The sequence below is a fragment of the Lipotes vexillifer genome, unplaced genomic scaffold (assembly GCF_000442215.2).
Source record: "Lipotes vexillifer unplaced genomic scaffold, Lipotes_vexillifer_v1.1 scaffold1233, whole genome shotgun sequence".
Lineage (NCBI taxonomy): Eukaryota > Metazoa > Chordata > Mammalia > Artiodactyla > Lipotidae > Lipotes > Lipotes vexillifer.
Window position 1 is genome coordinate 15,342 of NW_006782167.1, and position 20,329 is coordinate 35,670.

The 20,329-nt window shown below is 42.8% G+C and overlaps 1 protein-coding gene across 1 annotated transcript in view; it reads right to left on the reverse strand.

The window, feature by feature from the left end:
• Positions 1–11,475: 11,475 nt before the first annotated feature.
• Positions 11,476–20,329, reverse strand: part of SCO1 (synthesis of cytochrome C oxidase 1) — a 14,174-nt gene continuing 5,320 nt past the window's right edge. Inside the window, exons 4-6 of the mRNA XM_007455000.1 lie at positions 20,165–20,257; positions 16,636–16,751; positions 11,476–11,610 (exon numbers count right to left, since the gene is read on the reverse strand). Of these exons, the coding sequence (XP_007455062.1) occupies positions 11,476–11,610; positions 16,636–16,751; positions 20,165–20,257 (344 nt within the window). The remainder of the gene's footprint in view (positions 11,611–16,635; positions 16,752–20,164; positions 20,258–20,329) is intronic.

Consider the following 20,329-nt stretch of genomic DNA (forward strand, 5'->3'; position numbering starts at 1 on the left):
TCACCTCACACCACTTTGAATGGTCATCATCAGAAAATCTACAAATAACAAATGCTGGAGAGGGTGTGGAGAAAAGGGAACCCTCTTGCACTGTTGGTGGGAATGTAAATTGATACAGCCACTATGGAGAACAGTATGGAGGTGCCTTACAAAACTAAAAATAGAATTACCATATGACCCAGCAATCCCACTACTGGGCATATACCCAGAGAAAACCATAATTCAAAAAGACACATGCACCCTGATGTTCATTGCAGCACTATTTACAATAGCCAGGTCATGGAAGCAACCTAAATGCCCAATGACAGACGAATGGATAAAGAAGATGTGGTACATACATATAATGGAATATTATTCAGCCATAAAAAGGATTGGGTCATTTGTAGAGACATGGATGGATTTATAGAGTGTCATACAGAGTGAAGTAAGTCAGAAAGAGAAAAATAAATATCGTATATTAACACATATATGTGGAACCTAGAAAAATGGTACAGATGAATCGGTTTGCAGGGCAGAAATTGAGACACAGATGTAGAGAACAAACGTATGGAAACCAAGGGGTGAAAGTGGCGGAGGGGGGTGGTGGTGTTGTGATGAATTGGGAGATTGGGATTGACACGTATACATTAATATGTATAAAGTGGATAACTAATAAGAACCTGCTGTATAAAAAAATTAAATTAAATTAAAAAAGAAAACCAGTGTTCGCAAAAACACTTCCGCAAATGCTTTTCATAGTTTTGGTAATTGCCCCAAATTGTAAAGAACCAACGTGACCCTCGAGTGGGAATGGAGTCTCAAACTGCTTCCTCCAGATAATGGAAACCTAGTCAGCAAACCAACGGAACAAGCTCCCTGGGCTCGCAGCTACATGGGTGACCTCCACTGTGCATGCCAAGTGAAGGAAGCCAGGCCAAAGGCCTCCATTCAGTGTGATTCCATGTGCGTCACATCAGTTCTGGAGAAGGCAGAACTATAGGGTCAGAGGAGAGAGCAGTGGTTGCCTGTGCCGAATGCGGGGTGGGGGGTGACAGCAAAGGGAGTCTGAGAGAATTTGACGGGGGGCGGGGTGGTACTGATGGAACTGTTTCGTCTTTTAATTGTGGTCGTGGTTACACAGTGCTTTGCATTTGTCAGAACTTACAGGGCACTCATTAAAACCAGTGAACTTTAGTGCATATGAAGTTTTTCAATATTTTAATAAAAAGTGTATATTTTAAAAAATCATTCATAAACATACCATCATTAGTAATAACATTTTGGTGTGTATTTTTTTGTTTATACAAAAAATGAGATCAAACTTTTGCAGCTTATTCACTTTAAGCATATATTGGACAATTTTCCGTATCATTAAACATAAATTAACTCCTCCATTTTCAAGCTTCCATGGCACTCCGCTCATAAATGTACCACGGTTTATTTATCCCCATAGTTGGGCAAATAGGTTGCTTTCCATTATCTACTATTTCCATTATTTATTATCACAAAAATGTTGCAGTGAACAAACCTTCACGCAAACCTACTGCTCTTTTTGTGGATAAAATGCATAAAGATGGAACAGTGGGCTTAGCTCTATGTTGACAAACTGCTGTCCAGAAAGGCTGCCACACTGTATAGCCCACCAGTTCTATGTGAGACAAAAATTCCACCATTTTAATTTGTATTATCTGATCACTAGTAATTTTTCTTTTTTTGTATGTATGGCTGTTAACTATTTATTCTTTTCCGAACTCTTTATGTCCTCTGCCCCACTCTATCTTGGGGTGTTCATCTTCTATTTCCTTATGGATTTGTAAACATTCCTTATAGTGATAGTAACTCTACGATCTTGATCAGGCCTAGCAATGACGTACTCTGTGCTTTTTGTCTTTAGTATCATGTTTACAAAAGCTTTCTCTACTATTTTAGTCTGCATTTTATGGTTGCAAAAGACAGAAGCTCATGCAGAACCTCCACAGAAAGGAGGTGGGATGGGGAGGGCGGGTATTGTTAGAGTGGATGTAGGTGACATCAAAATCCGGGAAGCCCAGGAAGCCTAAAGCACTGGTCTCCAGACTCAGGAGCACACGCCACATTGGAGTGTGGGAAGAAAACATCAGCCCTCCTACTTGAGTACATATACGTTATAGCTTTTATAGGAAACTAGAACAAACGTACATAAGATGTACAAAAATACGTGTTCAGTTTATAGAATAATAAAACAAATACTCAGGTATCCATCACCTGGGCTAATAATACCATTTATTTGTTATCTCATCCTTTCAGATGTCTGCTTTTCTCCCCCACATGCTACTCCTTACAACCACTTGCCAAATGTTTGTGCAGTAGTACACGTAAACAATGTGCAAGTAAGTAAATACGCGTGCGCTGGAGGAGGCGTGTCAAGTTGTTGACTCTGAGGCCCCACTTGTCTCTGCCCACGAGCTTCTTACTCTACCCACAGGCCTCCTCTGCTGAGTGGTTTGCACCCGGCTCGTGGTGGCTGCGCTGGCCCGGCTCCGGCCCCTCCTCGTCATGACCTTCTTGCTTCATTCAGCTCCTGTTGCTCATCGGCACAGCCTTCTTCTGTCTGTGCTCCAGAGCTGGCTGTGACCGTTCCAGCTGTGAACTGGCAGGCTCCAGGCTGTGGAGGGTATGACCGTGTGGTGCAGTAGACTGCACTGCCCACCAGAGACCCGCGTGAGTGGGCTGCTGCCCTCCGGCGTGTTCATTTTAAAGGAGGATGTAGCATTAGAATCTCTGTCTTCATTTCGTTAAGTTCATTAAGTTCCAGTATTAATTTTTAGTAATCACCACCAGTACAATATACTACCTTTGTTACGCAGTCAAGTTTTGTAAGCCATGTATCTGTTTCCATGCTTTCACTTGTGACTTGATCCACCTGTTGAATGCTAGGCAAGCACTCCTTTAACAAATCATTATGGCTTTGTAATATATTTTAGTAACAGTAAGACAAGTTTTTTCTCCTTGCTATTATTTTTACTGTCTTCCCTTACTCTCCTGTACCTTTCCTTGAACTATTTTGCACATCTATTTTTCCAGATTAATTTCAGAATCTTTGTTGTCAAGCTCCCAAAAAACACCCCTGCAATTTTTTTTTTTTTGGTACATGGGTCTCTCACTGTTGTGGTCTCTCCCGTTGCGTAGCACAGGCTCAGCAGCCATGGCTCACGGGCCCAGCCGCTCCGCGGCATGTGGTATCTTCCCAGACCGGGGCACGAACCCGTGTCCCCTGCATCAGCAGGCGGACTCTCAACCACTGCGCCACCAGGGAAGCCCCCGCTGCAAATTTTTAAAGTTTATTGAGGTGTGTATGTATAAACTAAATTATACCCTTCATGCCTGTCCCTGTTAAGGGTGGAAGTTGATTCTCTCAGGGCTCCGTAGCCCCACCCTCTTCTGTAACTGAGAGCCTTTCTGGAGTCTGAGCTGACCAGGAGACGGGCAGATTTAGCCTCCCTCAGCTTCATTTAATTACATCGGCTGTTCTCATCAGCCTGACTGCGCAAGGGCAGGATGGAAGTCAAATGGTCCTCAATCTGGTTTCAATTCAGTATTTGAAAATGCTTAAATGGAAATACTGCATTTAGCCTTGATAAAGCATCACAGGATAACCAAACAGCCTATTTCTCCTTTTTGCTGGAATTATAGCAACTCAGTGGAGAAACCCTTGGTATCCTATGCTGAACAGAAGTTCTGATAGGGAATGATATATGTCTTTGATTAAAAATTTTAAATGGAGTGATCAAATAATTACCAGAAAATGGAATTTGTTTACTTCAGAGATGCTTTCAAATTATGTGTTTCAAGGAAGCAAAATTAACTAAAGAGCTTCCGGGTCAGGGGAAGATGAATTACTTCATTATTCTTAACTTTTTCTCTTCTCTATTGGGAGAAAATTAGTAGGCTCCGTGGTACTGGGGGCGGGGTGGGGTGGGGAAGCCAATGTGCTGCAGAGCAGTGGTCCTCAAACCTTAATGTGCATAAAAAATCACGTGGGGATCTTGTTAAACTACAGATTCTGACTCAGGACACCTGGATGGAGCCTGATTCTGCGTTTCTAGTCAGCTCTCAGGTGAGCCTGCTGGTCCAGGGACCACTTCTGGGCATCAAGGCTGTAGACGGAGGTCTAGGGTTAGCTTTGCTGCAGACTTGCAGACAGGTCCCCCTCGGCCCTTCCTCTCCTACACAGCGAGGACGTCCGGGATGGTCTCTGCCACGTCTGATACCGTGATGACACAACAAACTCAAGGTCATCCGAGAGACCTCAGCACCCAGCAGATGCAGAGCCCAAGGCTCTCGAGACTGAGAGGCTCTCGTACCACCTACACAGTTCAGCTTGGCCCCACCTCTGCATCATCCCAGTGGAGACTGGATAGGGGGCCCCCAGCTGAGGACCACCCCCTCAAGCAGTACTTTACACGGCTCACGTGTAATGGCAGCGCCTAGGCTTGGTCCATAAAAAGGGACTCGGCGGGCACACGAGTCACCAGCCCCGCAGCTGAAACTGACCCAGTGCTGCTACCTGCAGCCCAAGGGGAAACTGCCTGCTCTCCCCTGCAGTTCATTCCCCGCTCGGCGTCCTGGGCCCCAGAAAGTGCCCCCATGGCCGCTGAGCAAACTGCTCTGCCTCTCTGAGCCGGCCCGTGTTGGCCCCACCCTCCAGCTCGAGTCACCAGAGCTGCTGAGTGCGGCTGAGGAACCCTCGTCTGGCCGCCTGCACGACCCCCGGCCCCATCCCGCCTCTGCTCCGTCAGAGCTCTCCGAGAGGCTCCTTCAGCCGGCTCTCACCTGCAACCTGGAGGAGCTAGTAGCTCGCGTCCCCGTGTCCGAGCTGCAGTGAGCGTCGCTGCGCCATGGCCGATGCCTTCTCCACATCGCACTGTTTTCTTTCAAGTGCCCTTCGTGGGAACTCTTCTTCCCCTCCTCAGTTGTTTTCTTTTTTTTTTTTTTGAGTTATAGATTACAGACAATCAAATGCAAACACCGAAGTTTATACTTAAAACCTCGTGAGCTACGCAAGTCATCACCCAGATCCAGCCACAGAGCGTCTCCACGGCTACGGAAGGACGCCTACGCTTCTCATAGTAACCGCCCACCTCCTGCCGCAGGTGAGCACTGTTCTCATCACCACTGTAGATTAGTATTCCCTGTTCTCACAGCATCTCATCTCATCCTCAGTTATCCCTGTTCTACAAATAAAAAATCCAAGACAAGTGAGTTGGTCTTTCTAACCTGGTCCTGTACCCGAGCAGGACCCTGTGGGGCCTTCCCAGAACAGATACCCTCCCTCCCCCCCCGCCCAGATCCTCCGCCAGCCTCTCGTCCGCAGGAGAGTTTTAGCCTCCTAGGCCTTCCCTGAGTTCCAAAGAGAAAAATTAATCATAGAAGAAAATACAGACGAAAGGAAAAGAGTCAAGTAAGACAAAATAAGAAGTGTTCAGCCATTAAAGTCAGGGACCTTTAGTTCCTCCTCAAGGGCTGTAGATAATATATTCTGAGCCATTTCCTTTGAGCTGCTTTGCAGAGACTGAAACTCCCACCAGGTGGAAGAAGTTGACCGCATGCTGATCACAAGCAGGTGGACTTCAGACCAGCTGGAACCACGTTGACAGTGTTGACTCTCGATTATCTCGCCACTGACCAATCAGAAGAGTGTCCACGAGCTGATCACGCACCCCACAACGCCCGTCTCTAAAAACCTTTCCCTGAAAGCCGTCAGGGAAGCCTGATTGTGGTTGTTTTTAAAAGACTGAGTTGGTATCTTCTATAGATGTGCACACATGTGGGACTGGGTGGGGTGGGAATGGGTGGAGGTGTATAAGAAACAAGGTCAGCCGCGTTGAGAGTTACTGAAGCTTGGTGATGGGCGTATCAAGTTCACTAAACTAGGCCACTCTTTGAGTATGTTTAAAATTTCCCACAATAAAAAGGAAACTCAAGTTTTCCTTCAATTAAATATCCACAGAGGGGCTTCCCTGGTGGCGCAGTGGTTGAGAGTCCGCCTGCCGATGCAGGGGACACGGGTTCGTGGCCCGGTCCGGGAAGATCCCACATGCCGCAGAGCGGCTCGGCCCGTGAGCCATGGCCGCTGAGCCTGCGCGTTTGGAGCCTGTGCTCCACAACGGGAGAGGCCACAACAGTGAGAGGCCCGTGTACCGCAAAAAAAAAAAAAAAATCCACAGAGATGTTCTCCTGAAGTATGACACAAAGTGAGTGACTTTTAAGATCCCCTAGGAGGGGCAACATTAGCGCCCTCATACTCCTAACGTGAATCAAAGCAACGGTCATGGTGGACACCTGGCAGATGGATCAGATGGAGCTCTGCCCTCGGCCCTTCCAGGGCCTCCCTGACACTCAAAATAGAGCCAGAGTCCCTGCCATGGACTCCAGCGCCCAGTGAATGTGGCTTCTGGCCCCTTCTCCAGCCTCCTGCCCTCCCTGGTTCACCAGCCACTGTCACGCTGGGCTCCTTGCTCTTCTTCTTGAGCGTCCCATGCTCACTCTGGGGCCAGGGGCTTCCCCCCAGATACTCACATGGCTCACTCCCAGTTTCCAAATGGTCACCTCCTGAAAGAGTCCTTCCATGACCAGTCACACTAATACCCATCCTCGTTACTCTCCAAGCCCTTACCTTCTTTTATTTTTCTTCCCCACTATATGGTTATCTGACCCCACTTTATGCATTTATCTGTTGACGGTCTGTCTGCCATACTAAAGACGAGCTCCCCCAGCTAGGAGGTTTCCCTCCTGTCTCCCAGCACAGAGAATAGTCCGGGCACGTGTCAGATGCGCGATAAATACTGAAGGAACAGATGAACAGGCTGCTGAGCACAGCTGGGTGTCCTGGGGCCAGAGGAGGAGAAATCCTCGCTCATGACCTGTTGTTGGACCCTCCAAGGCAAGTAAGCACCACCCTGTGAGCCGAGCACAGGCAGAGATGGCACAGAATTAAACCAACTTGGCCCAGACTGGCAGAAACTAGGCCCCAGGAAAATCTGAGCAGCCAGACACAGCAACTGGCCCCTTAGGTCAAAGTGGGAGTGACACTCCATTGTTAAAGCCAGAAATCCTTGATAGGAACAGTCACAATCTGACGGAGCAGCTGCACCTGTGGTCGAAGCCCTCGCTGCAGCCAGCAGCCCTCCAACAACCCGCTGTCCTGAGCATCACATTCTAGAACATGGAGGACTGCCCTCCTCCTTGGAAGACTCAGAGCTGCTTGAAGACTAACAGGCCCCTGCGCCCACCCCACTCCTGAGGAAGAAGCTGCTCTGACCGTGTGCTCATGCCCTGCTGTTCCTGTCAGGGCCAAACACCCCAAATCTTCTGGTTTCAACCTGATGGCTTTTCCCAGAAACTTTTTTTTCTATATTTGAATACCATTTAAGAAAACAGGTGTGAAGAGTTCATTAAGGTAATGTGACCAAACAGCTCCAGGCTCAGGTATGTATGGGGTGGGGGCGGGGGGACAGGAGATGGGAGAGTTCCAGGAATTAGGACACTGCAAGGCAGGATCCAGTGTGGGGAGCAGGGGGGTGGAGGCAGGGTAAACACTTATAATCAAACCCACTTGCTGCCACCACCTGTTAAGCAAGCCTCAAATCACTGCCCTCATCAGGACCAAAAATAACATCAGCCATCACTTCCTAAGCATGTGCTGGTGTTCCACACGGCTTCTCTAACCCTCACAGCGACCTTACCACACCAGTGCTATTATATCCCCATGTTACAGGTAAGAAAAGTAAGGCTTCGAGAGGTTACCTTAGCATCGTCAGGATTGAAACCAGGCTGGTTTCAGGGCAATGAACTCCTGAAGAGCAACGCACGATGGACGGACAGGCTGCGTGCAGGCGCTGCACACCGGCCACCCCTGCAGGGGAGGAGCCCGAGTCGGGCCAGCTCTGAGGGTTACTGGCCGTGTGGTCCCCAATTCCACGTCACCATTCCCAGAGAACGAAGTCTCTCCACCAACACACCTGAAATGATGCCATCAATCAACAATGGTGAGGGAACAACTGAAGTTTGCCCTGAAAGCTGTTTTTTTTCCTCTAGTTAATCCACTACCTAACCTTGGCAAGAGGGGGCTATTTCGGGCTACCTTCAAGTTCAATAATATAATTATACAAAATATAACAAAAATAACAGCTACATAAAAACTGAGCAGCACTGAGCTAGTTTAAGTGTTCATAACTGGAGCCTGAGAACACAGCCTGCGTGGGTCCTTAATACTCTGGAATGATACCCACCCAACACTAAACAGCAGTTGCCTATGAGGAAGGTGGGGCAGTGCTGGTTACAGACTTGAGCTTGACCTGCCATGTCTAATTTTTTAAAGGAACACATTGGTGGATTTCCACTACAATAAAAGATTAGTGTTGAAGATCCAAAGGAAATGCATCCAAATAGTTTCCTGGTGGTGGAACAATGGTGGTTTAAAAATTTCTTCAACTTTTCTGTATATTCCCAATTTTTATGTTATAATCATGGAAAGACAAACTTTAAAGTACATTCTTAAATGAATAGAAAATACCTAAGTTCTAAAGAGGGTATTAAGGAACACGTGGCTAGAGGTTATTAATTGTACCTCATTAATAAATAGGAATAACCACCCGTATCTTTACAGAGTAATGTAACTCAGAACTACGAGTAAAATGTATCAGCTTAATGGATGAAAAATGCTCGTGTGTGACTGCTCTTTGAAAGGGTAGCTCTCACTCACACACACACAATTTAAATTGTGCTATATGCAAAATAAAACACTCCTTTAGAGCACTATTGGTGATTTGAAAATTTTAATTTCTTTTAACCTTGTATTTAAAAACAATGACATATTTTACAGTCTCTCATGCAGATGCATTCACAATTTCAAATCATTTACTGGGTTCACATTAGCTGTCCGACCCACATGGGCTTTCTACCGGTATTCAGTGAGTCTCGGCTCTTACACCTGAGGTATCAGTTACCTCACGGACAGCCAGATGCAGAAAGTACTTCCGGGCCTGCTGCATGGACAGCATTCTTATAATTTTCAAATAAATGCCATTTCTTAAAATATTAATTCCACTGAACAGTCCAGCAAAAACACCATAACCAATCCAGGTCAAGGTCTGCAAGTGGCACTTTGTTGAGAGGCGGCCTTGATTTTAATTTCCCGAGATTCACAATGGAAGGGTTGCCCCACGGGTGCACAGCGCCCCCGTTTTGTCTGGATTCACAAGGTCCCCATGAGTGCCCCACAGCACTGGGACAGGCAGGGACCTGACTAGAAATTGGGACCCAAGCTCTAATCTAGACTCAGGAGTGAAGCCAGCAGCTTAATCTCTGGGATTGTCCGCTCATGAGTAGAGAGATTTGGATTGTCATCTCTGAGGTGCCTTTCCCTGCTTCTGAGCCTCTAAACTTGACACTGGAATGAAGAGCAAATAAAAGTTTCTTCAAAAGCTTCTGTTCCTTTTCTGGATCATGACACAAGCTCTAACCTGCAACAGCTGAGAATGAAGACTGAATTTTCTCCGGCACAAGCTGCTGCAAAGTGATCCACACAAATGTTCTGTGGCTTAAAACAGACCATCTTTTCAAACGTCTGGCATTTTAGATACTTAAGATCTTTGTTACATGAGAGTAGTCTTTTATTAAGTTCCTCACATTCTTGACAAGGTTCCTGGGAAAGTCATTCCAAACCAACTACTCCTGAGTTGAAGTTTATATAAACTAAATCTTGGTATTTTTTTAGTAAGGGAACCTAAAAGGAGAATGGCACTGTATGAGTTCACTAGGGTGCTGTCACAAAGTACCACAGCACCGGGCCTTGAACCACAGATGTTTATTGTCTCAGCAGCTCTGGCGGCTAGAAGTCCCAGATCAATGGGTCGGCAGGGCTTGTTTCTGGAGGCCTCTCTGTGTCTTCATGTGGTCTCCTCTCTGCCTGTGTCCCAATCTCTTCTCATAAGAACACCAGGCATGTTGGATGAGGGCCTTCCCTAAAGGCCTCATTTTAACTTCATCACCCTTTTAGAGACTGTCTCCACTGGGTTAGGACTTCAACGAACACATGAATCTGGGGGAAAGTTCAGCCCATAACCACTACAGAGTTTATGACTTTTCTTTTTCACATGCCTTGACATAAATATCTATAGTAGGTTTTAACATTAAGTATTGAGAATTTAAAAAACAGAAGATAACGCCATGTCACATGCACAGAGCACAGAACTGATGTGCAAGGAAAGCCCATGTCTGATGAGGCGCCACACCTGTTACTGTTTCTTGAGACTTTCAGAGGCTTTGCAGCAGCTTCAGGTGGAGAATGGTGATAAACGGTCAAGTCCAGACAGCAGGGAAGTTTTGAGTAGCTTTTGTTTCAGAAACAAAAGCCAGCATCTTCCTGAATGGCTGTCTGCCTAGCACTTTGTGGATGGATACACCAGAAGATGACGCACCTAACTCACCCAGATGCAAACCTGCCCCCCTTCACCCTCAAAACAGTCTCTTGAGGCCCCAGTCCCCCAGCCACTGCATCAGAGGCACCTGGGGTGGCAGGTGTGAACGCAGGTCTTTGCATCCTTCCTCAGCTCAGTGAACCCAGCCCGGGAACCTGCACTTTAACAAGCATCCACCTACCTGCCCCCTCGAGTCTGGGGGTCTCAGGCCAGAGAGCTATAAGCTGCCATCTCTGCACCCACAAAAAAGGCCACGGTTGTCCAAGCTGCAAAACTGAGCACACCTTTATTTCAGACAAGTGCAATCCAGTACAGGCAGGAAGGTACTCTGTACACACTCATGATCTGTATCCTCTTATACCCATTTGGCAGGTCCCTGAAAGCCTGGCACATCATTCAGCTAAAAAATCACATGAAAGGTCCCTAGGGAATCTGATCTAATGGTTTGCCCCAAACAACAGCTTTTCTCTACATTAGTAAAATCAGCACCTGCTGACAGGGGAACACAATGCAAACCTGACAGTGATTTTCACTAACAAGCAAGACTACACTAATGCTTTCAAGCATAAAGATTAACTGTGAATGTCAGAGAGCCTAATTTGATTGTTATCAGCCACCAAGAACTCAAAGAGGAAAGCAAGGTTACTATGGAAGTTACGCTCTTCCTGGAAATTCACTACACCCTGCCAGAGCAAGAGTCCAAGACACTGGAGAGACAGCCATGCTGATCAGAGGGCTCTGCTCACGTGGAGACCCCACGGCTGCATCCTTTCCAGCTGTGTCCTTCCCTGAGGTCCATTCCGCTGGCTTCATGGCAACTTGGTCCTCTGGTCTCAAGGCGACCATTTGGGAGACTTCTGGTTAAGAATCCATCCTTGCTAACCCAAGAGTAGCATGCCCTGCCCAAAATTTAGGTGTTCTCCTGGTATGAAGGCCATTCTGTAGGTTGCACGTATATACATATAAGTATCGGCCCCTACGGGAGACAAAGCTTCCTTCCTCTTTAGCAGAATAGCGCACGGCCGTGCTGCTTTGGCTAGCTCTTTTTCCTGTGTTCCCTCATGTGCGCAGCAATCGAACCAGCTATTTCTGCATTCTTCTTGTTCTGGCCAAAATAATCTAGAAACTCACCATCTGGTCCAATCAAGTACATTATGATTGTATGATCCACCTGCAGAGAAAAGGAGGGGGGAGGAGATGACAAAAAGTTCACCAAAATAAGCTGCTTATTTTACTGAATAAATGCTACAGGATAAGAGACTTCACATTACTAGTTAAGCAACCTTTGTAGCATCTATTATTTATGGAACAGGCCTAAGTCTATTATACTAAATACACAGCAACGAATTATCTAAAATCTTTCCAGAAATTTGCCGACTACTGCCTGACACATCAGCTAGAACTTGGAATTCTTTTGGTTCAATCCTTAACACACTCATCCACACAATTTCTGAGAAAAGAATGCACTTCTAAGAAATGGCCACTGCCAGCCTTCATTAAACAGCCAATGCTTGGGGAACAGCAAAGCCTGCTTGGGAAGAGCCTACATTTATGAGTAAAATAGTTCATCTGACCCCTTAACCATATTATAAAGAGATACCACACGGGATTAAAAGTGTTGGTGAAAAATACGTTCTTTATTAAGTTCTAGGGTATATTCTTTTATGTTTTAGGAAGAACTGGTGATCATTCAACAGGCTAAATTCTGCTTACCATGTTATATTACAAACAAAAAAAGAAAAGTAACCACTAAGTATATAATATATAAATTCTAATACAGTATTTAGTCCTCATATTAGTGACTCAAATGGAAACATGACAACGAGTGTTGTCCTCCCCTAAGAAATGTTACTACGCTGAACAATCCTACCTGAAGCACATCACCCAGAAGTTCCTCAGGAGCCGTAAGTGCTACACCCCCAAGGAATTACCTTAAATCCATTATCCACTTTCATGGCAAAGTTCTTAAAGTGTTCCTAGCTCCACCTAAAGTTTAGACTAGCCATCAATTTTTTTTAGTTATATGCTTCCACAAATCCAATTTTAAATGAGTTGAAGACATGGCACTTAGAATCCTTGGAATTTATTCCAGGCTTGATTGCTGTTTGGCAAGACAAAAAGACAGACAGGAATGCGATCATATATACCAAGCTGGAGACACCCCAAATATACCCAGACACATGATGTGTCTATTAGGTTACCGTGCTTTTATACACACACATTCATAAAGAGAGAGTAAATGGAAAGAGCCACTTGCTCATTCACATAAGGAAAGAATGTAGACCCAGAGAGCTCAGACAGCTGGTGATCTTGAGGGGGCTGGGAGTAATTCACTGCGGAAGGACAGGGAACCCGCGTTTCTCCAATTGTCTGACAGTCAGAACCAGGTCTCCGGGTGTCTCTTAAAGCCCTACTCCACAGCTTATACCTCTCTTTCTCCCCATTTCTTCCTCTTTCCTATTCTTTCTATTCTCTCTACCCCTTAAAAAAACAGAATTTCAGCACGTGTTGGGCTTATTTTATGAGTGTTCTTCACATAAATTACTTTTTAATACATAATAAAAAAATTGTTCTACTCAAACTATCAAACTTGTCAGTGGTCACGTCTCACTTGGGTTGTGGGCACAGCAAATCATATGTAAGTAAGAATGAAAGAATACACAGTAAATGTATACAATGAAGTCTTCCACTCCTTCCAGACGCCCAGAGTCCCTCAGTTCTCCTCAGAGGGCACCACTACCACCAGTTCCTGCTGTTATTCTTCCAGAGAAACCCTCTGCATCTATTAGTGTGTCGATAACCACCTATTTCTTTTTAGACAGAGTTAACAACACACTATACTTGTTTTCTCACTTAGCAATATACTGGACGTTGTTCTCTATCAGTACATATATAGTAGCCTTTTAAAGAATGGTTGCTTGGTTTCCAGTCTTTTTTTACAAACAATGCTATAGGTTATCTCTGTAGGACAAATTCCAAAAAATGGGGTCTCTAACCTAAAAAGTATTCCACTTTAAATGCTGATGATACTGACAAACAGCCTTCTTATGAGGGCGTATCAGTTTAATTCCCATCAACAATGCATGAAAGTGCCAGCTGGTCCAATTTCACTCCAACACTGCAGCATTTTCTCTTTTCCTAAATTAGATTTTGACAGTATCTTTGGCCTTTCTGATCTAACAGGTGAAAAACGGCATCACATTATACAATTCACATTTATTGTGAATAAAACTGAACATCTTTTCTTAGGTGTAAAAGCTATTTGTATTCTTTTGCAAAAGTATTTCCTAATTAATATTTAGAAAATAATGTAATACTATACATATAACACAATGATGTGCACATTTAGCTTTCAGTGGAATTCTAAACGCTTGTAACCTGCGTGACATATACTATGGGTCAGAGGATGCCACTCGTATTCAAAGCCAGAAGCTCACCTCTGTTGCTATCGAGATTAAGAAAACTTCATTCCTTTATATCTCAACCTTTAAGGTACTCCCTCATTCCTTTCATGTCCTTAAATCTTAAGAGAAGTTTCCCATACCATCTTGCGGATTAAAATCTGTAACCTCAAGGGACAGAAGTCATACTAATGAAAAACCCAAGAAGCTGGAGAGTGTCTCCCCCTACTGGTTGATTTGGCAAATGTACAGCAGTGAACTCACTGATTCTTATCAAACGTCACATTCTTATGGCAGTAGACCAGTATTTATTTACTTGTCAAAATGGGGTCTGGGATGGGTTCTAGAGGATCCAAGAATCTCCGTAAGACGTACATATTTACATCTTGATTTTTAAGACTAAAAAACGTAATATCCATATTCTGGATTATCTGCATGGCTACCTTAGAGTGCACATCTCAGTGCCCAAACCTTATTTATGTTTACGAGTTCACTGGCACCTCGCCGTATACTGCTGGTTACAGTCAGACAAGAAAAAGATGCATTCTTACTAAGTCAAGACCAACCACTCCAGGTAGGCTACACAATGAAAGGTTTCAAAGTAATTTAAATAAAAAACCACGAGGGGCGGCTTACTATAGAGGTGGGTGTCTCAAATCACATTCCTGTGCTGAGGAGCGCTTCGGTTTCAGCCAAGTACCTCTTACTACATTAACTGAATGTTTTACTTGTTTTTGTTTTTTTGGCGGTACATGGGCCTCACTGTTGCGGCCTCTCCCATTGTGGAGCACAGGCTTCGGACGTGCAGGCTCAGCGGCCATGGCTCATGGGCCCAGCCGCTCCGCGGCATGTGGGATCTTCCCGGACTGGGGCATGAACCCGTGTCCCCTGCATCGGCAGGCGGACTCTCAACCACTGTGCCACCAGGGAAGCCCATGTTTTACTTGTTTATAAGTTGTTTGCTCTAATTTGTAAAATTAATTTTAACTCTAGAATTATGAGCTATAAGCAACAAGACTAAAGGGTGTTACCTAGTTTACAACTGTACGTATGTAAACAATTTAATAAAACTATTCAGCAGTGGAAGTCAGACTGACTAGCTCAACTGCTCCCACTATCATCATAAGTTAAACCTCAAAACCAGTCAATACAACTCTTTCATAGGAAGAGTAACGAATTCTGAAAAGCTCTTGTTTCTCCAAAGCTTCCTTTCTGCTCTCCTCTCACTCTTCTCATGCTGCTGGTGTGACAAGAGGAAACCACAGTAGGGTCCCTCTACTTTCCTGAAACTTAGGGTGTAAGAAGAAAATGCTAATTTTTCTTGTCTTTTTCTCCCATGAACCCAAGTTTCCCTAAGTCTATGAGGCACCAGAACTAGAAAATAAGATTACTGTGTGGGCTTAAGGCAAAGGGACCAGAAACGTGCTTTTAATTTAGGCCAAAGGCTACAGTGCTGGGACTTCCCTGGGGGCGCAGTGGTTGGAACTCTGTGCTCCCAGTGCATGGGGCCTGGGTTCGATCCCTGGTCAGGGAACTAGATCCCACACGTATGCCGCAACTAAAAGTTCACATGCCACAACTAAGAAGCCCGCCTGCCACAACTAAGACCCAGCACAACCAAATAAATAAATAATAAAATATTAAAGAAGAAAAAAGCTACAGGGGCACATGTGCTCCAGGTTCAAAAGTGGTGAGGAAATCACAGTGGGCCATAGAGACAAAGCACCACAGTGGGATGTCCCCTCTGCATGTCACTCTTGGGAGCTGGCCATGGCGTTGCGGGAAGAGCAACGACCCAGGATCCTGACCATCTTTCTTTCTACAAAACCAGCTCTGTGGCTGGAAAGGCTCTTATGATTAATCTTTGTCTAACCAATACTATAGAGAAACTAGAGCATGACAACTGAGGAAAAAACCTGAAATAATACTAAAATACAATGTCAACTCTTCATGTGATAGGGAAAAACATCCACACTGAGAAGGAAACTGGGTGTGTAGGGGTGGCGCTTATGCTTCACTGTGAAACCACTGACTAGAACAGGAACAAGGTGACCCAGGACTCCTGGGCAGTGCCGATGGATGTGAAGACGGCTCTTTAATGTAAGAGCTATAGAAGAACAACCTGATAGAATTTGTTCTTCATCATTAAAAAAAACTTTATTAAGTTTTAAAATTAATTATTTTAATTAATTAAAAATTTAAATTAAATTAATTAATCCTAATTATGTAGAGCATAATAGCTGCAAATGCAACTAAACACAAAATTATGCAAACACATAGTTGGTATGAAAAGAAATCTTATGGGAAGCCTAGTTGCCTATGGCCTTCTTTTCTCTTGCTTTTCAGAATTCTTACTCACTCAACCCAAAAACGCAGTTCCCTACGGCCTAACACTATTTCTCAAAAGGAGTATATTTCTTATACCTCTTCATTGAGGGCAGAGAGAACCAATACAATGTTTATCAACTAAAATGAGCTTTGCCCCAAACGATTATATTATATTCTATTGAATCTAAGATATCCCTGATTTTATATTGCTCTATAATTTTATGTGCCACTAGAAAAGCAGGCAATTAAACTCTAAGAACAATGACTATAAATTAAACAATCATCCTTCAAAAAATATATATACTTCTTCCATCCTTTCAAACATCCCTAATTATTAAGGAATTTGCTATGATCTCAGATTATCTTTCATTTTAATTTCATTTTAAAAGCCAGTCATCACGGAAAGCTATATGAATGTCTGGGACCTGGGAGCCTGTCCAGGTGTTGAAAGCTGTGCATTTGCTTACTATGTAGTCCTCATCTTCATCCTTGGGGCCAGGGCTGTAATACACTCTGAATGCTCTGGCCACTTGATCGATCTCTTCTTTTGTGCCAGTTAAGCCAATCAGTTTGGGAGAAAATTCTAAATAAAAAATGAGAAAGACAGTGAAAAAGAAGCAAGCAAAACAACCATCCCTACACTTCAAAAAACAGTATCCGTTATACAGCAGCCCTACTGCCACTTTCTTCCTGTGAGTCCCTAAACATTTCTTCATGTTTCAAAGAAAAACAAATTCGCATAAAACAAATGAAAATTCTCCTCTGTAATATATGTTACATTCACCAAGATAGATCACACTGGAATTAAACTAGAAATCAATGGCAGAAAGATATCTGGAAAATCCTCAAACGCATGGAAATTAAACACACTTCTAAATAACACATGAGCCAAAGAAAAAAATCTCAAGAGAAATTTTAAAAATATCTTGAATAAAATAAAAATGGAAACACAACTTATTGAATCCATATAGTAGAAAAGAAGATCTAAAATCAATAATATAAGTTTCCACCTTAGGATCTAGAAAAAGAGCAAATTAAATCCAGGGTATGCAGAAGAAGAGAATTAGAGCAGACATCAATGAAACTTAAAACAGGCTATTAACAGAGAAGAGCAATGAAACCAAAAGTTGGTTTTTGGTAATATATAAGTCAAATCCTTTCATGACTAGTAAAGAGCTGGAGGGAATATATTCTAATTATTTAAATCACAATTTTTGTTAATTTAGTGGTTCTTATTTAGGTGTAGTTCTGAGATATGCTGAAGTTTAAAGATACTATTATGAATTAAGCACGACAGTTTTCCATTGTATCATATGAGAAAAAAGTTTGCTTGACAATTAGTTCATACCAGATCAAAATACCTGTATCTCATTTTCTAACATAAAACCTCACAGCATGCACTTGCTATTAAGTTTTTGCAATTCATGTAAGTAAGCTGGGGAAGTCACTTAAAAGACCTGGATTCATCAGACTCCTGAGCCGAGTCCAACATTTAAGAGCAGTACCTTCTTCCAAAGGTAGAGGTAGCCTATTTTTATTCTTTGGACTATAACATTCTAAACTGAAAAACTGCTCAGGTGCTGAAAAAGCAAGGTGGCCTGTTCTTCCCTATGCTCTGACTAAATGAAGAGAAGGTGAGTGAAGCCTGAATTAGCTGCACATCCAAACCTTTTCAAAAAATTGTTGAAATTGCAGTAATTTTCTAAATACCAACTTAAATATTTAAAAATCCCCCCCAAATGCAACTAGAAATGATCACATCATCAGTCACTGTATGTACCTGCTGATGAAGAATATTACCATAAGGTTTTGGTATTTCCATTAGGTATGGCAACTCAAATGTCTACTCATTTGGGGATTATCTAAGGTTTGGTTAATATGTGATAATAAACAATTGCCAATATGACACACATTTAAATTGGAGATCATTTATCACCCAATGAGTTATACCTGCTTTTTACTGCTTTAGAAAATAACGATGCTATTGGTCAAATTTCTGACATACCTGTAAACTGTGGACATAAATTCTGCTTATATATAGTAAAAACTCTAAAACTTCAACGAGAAAACAAACCTTTGTAACCTTGGGTTAGGCAAAGATCTCTCACATATGAAACCAAAAAAATTATCTATAAAAGAACAAGCTAATAAACTGAACTTCATCAAAATGGAAACTGCTCTTCAAAAGCCATGGCTGACACGACAAGCCATAGACCGGGAGGAAATATTTGCAAATCATACACCTGATAAAAGACTTGTATCAGGACTATAAATAATAAATAAATAAGTAAAAATAAACAGCCCCATAAAAATGAGTAAAAGATGTGGAGATGCTTTACCAAAGAAGACATACAGATGGCAAATAACGGCATGAAAAGATGCTTAATGTTAAAAGTTATTAAGGGAAACGCATTAATAAAACCACAATGAGATACCACTAAGCACCTACTGAAGTGGCTAAAATTAAAAAGACTGGCCCTACTAAGTGTGCGAGGACGTGGAGGAGCTGGAGCTCTCACACTGCCAGCGCGAGTGTAAAAACGTACCGCCGCTTTGGAAAAAAGTGTCCGTTTCTTAAAAAGTTAAACATTCACCTATCATATGACCCAGCCACTCCACTCGCAGGTATTTACTCAAGAGAAATGAAAGCATGTGCCCACACAAGGACGTACGTGTACACGAGTGCTCAGCAGCTTTATCTGTAATAGCCAAAGACTGGAAATAACTCCAATGTCCATCAATGGGATACTACTCAGCAATAAAAATGAACTATTGACACACGCTACAACACGGATGAATCTCAACATAATTACACTGAAGGAAGTTATTAAAAAGAAAGAGCATATACTGTATAATCCCATTTACATAAACTTCTAAAAATGCAAACTAATCTATATTGATGGAAAGCAGATCAGTGGTTAACTGGAGATATGAGGTGGGTGCAGAGGAGGGACATGAAAGAGGAATTAGCAAGGGCACATGGAAGCTGCTGGGGGTGATGGATATGTTCACTCTGACTGTGGTGATGGTTTCCCGGGTGCACACATGTGTCAAAAGGTAACATACTGTGCACTTTAAGTATGTACTCTTTTTATATGTCAACTATCTCTCAATACATGAGTTAAATAATAAAATATACAGCAGGTCTTACATAAGACACATTTTAAGATAACTCAAAGTTTTAGTGGATATGCATTAGAAGGTATCATACAATAAAAATAAATAGAAAACTATTCATTAGTCCTTCTGACCAGTAGCTTAAATCAATTCCACCATAATTAAAATGGAAGTTCCTGATTTTTAAGCACGCATGTTCCACACACTAGTACAACAACAACAAAACCTGTCTGATCAGATTTTTATTCTCATCACTTTTTTCAGCTTAAGAAACTTGAATTCAGAGAAATTACCCAAGCTCACAAGAACCTAAATATTCACCCTTAATTCTAGCATAATTTATAGTCTTTAAAAGTACCTTCTAATAGTTTTTAAGTGCATGTTGAGATGTTTGAATTGAAATTCTTCCTTAAAATGGTTAAATGTGTTTATCATTAATATTTTAGATTTATAAAATATACACTATGAATTCAAAATGTGCTTATATTTCATAATTTTTCTTTAATCTCCCAATGAACATACTCCCAGAATGTCTGTCTGTCCTAATTTTACAAAGAGAAGAGTGAGGTACTGAGCTGGAATCAGAAACAATGTGTCCCCTCAATTCAAGGGTCTCTTTACTTTGTTGATATGTGAAGGCCAAGTTCAATCTTTCCTCTGTGACAAAATAAAGAGCCCTGCACCAGGAACTGAGAGGCCTCTTCCTTATTTACTTACTGGCCACAGTCACAATTCTGAGACTCTTTTCATCCACCTGTAAAACTGGTGACAGTATCATATGTCCCCCGTATCTTATAAAGCATTCCAAGGTCCAAATAAGCTGATCTTTCAAAAACTGTAAGAGCTAAACATATGTAAACTATTGTGAATAAAACACACCTTTTACATAATTTGCGATGGCTTCTTTTGTGTCCCTCTCCGGGTCAATAGTGATGAAAAGTGGAGTTAAATCTGGCAGAGTTGGAATACTATCTGAAAGAAAGTTCTCATTAATCAGTATTCACATTCTAAGGGAAAAGACAAACAGCAATTACAGCAGCGTGT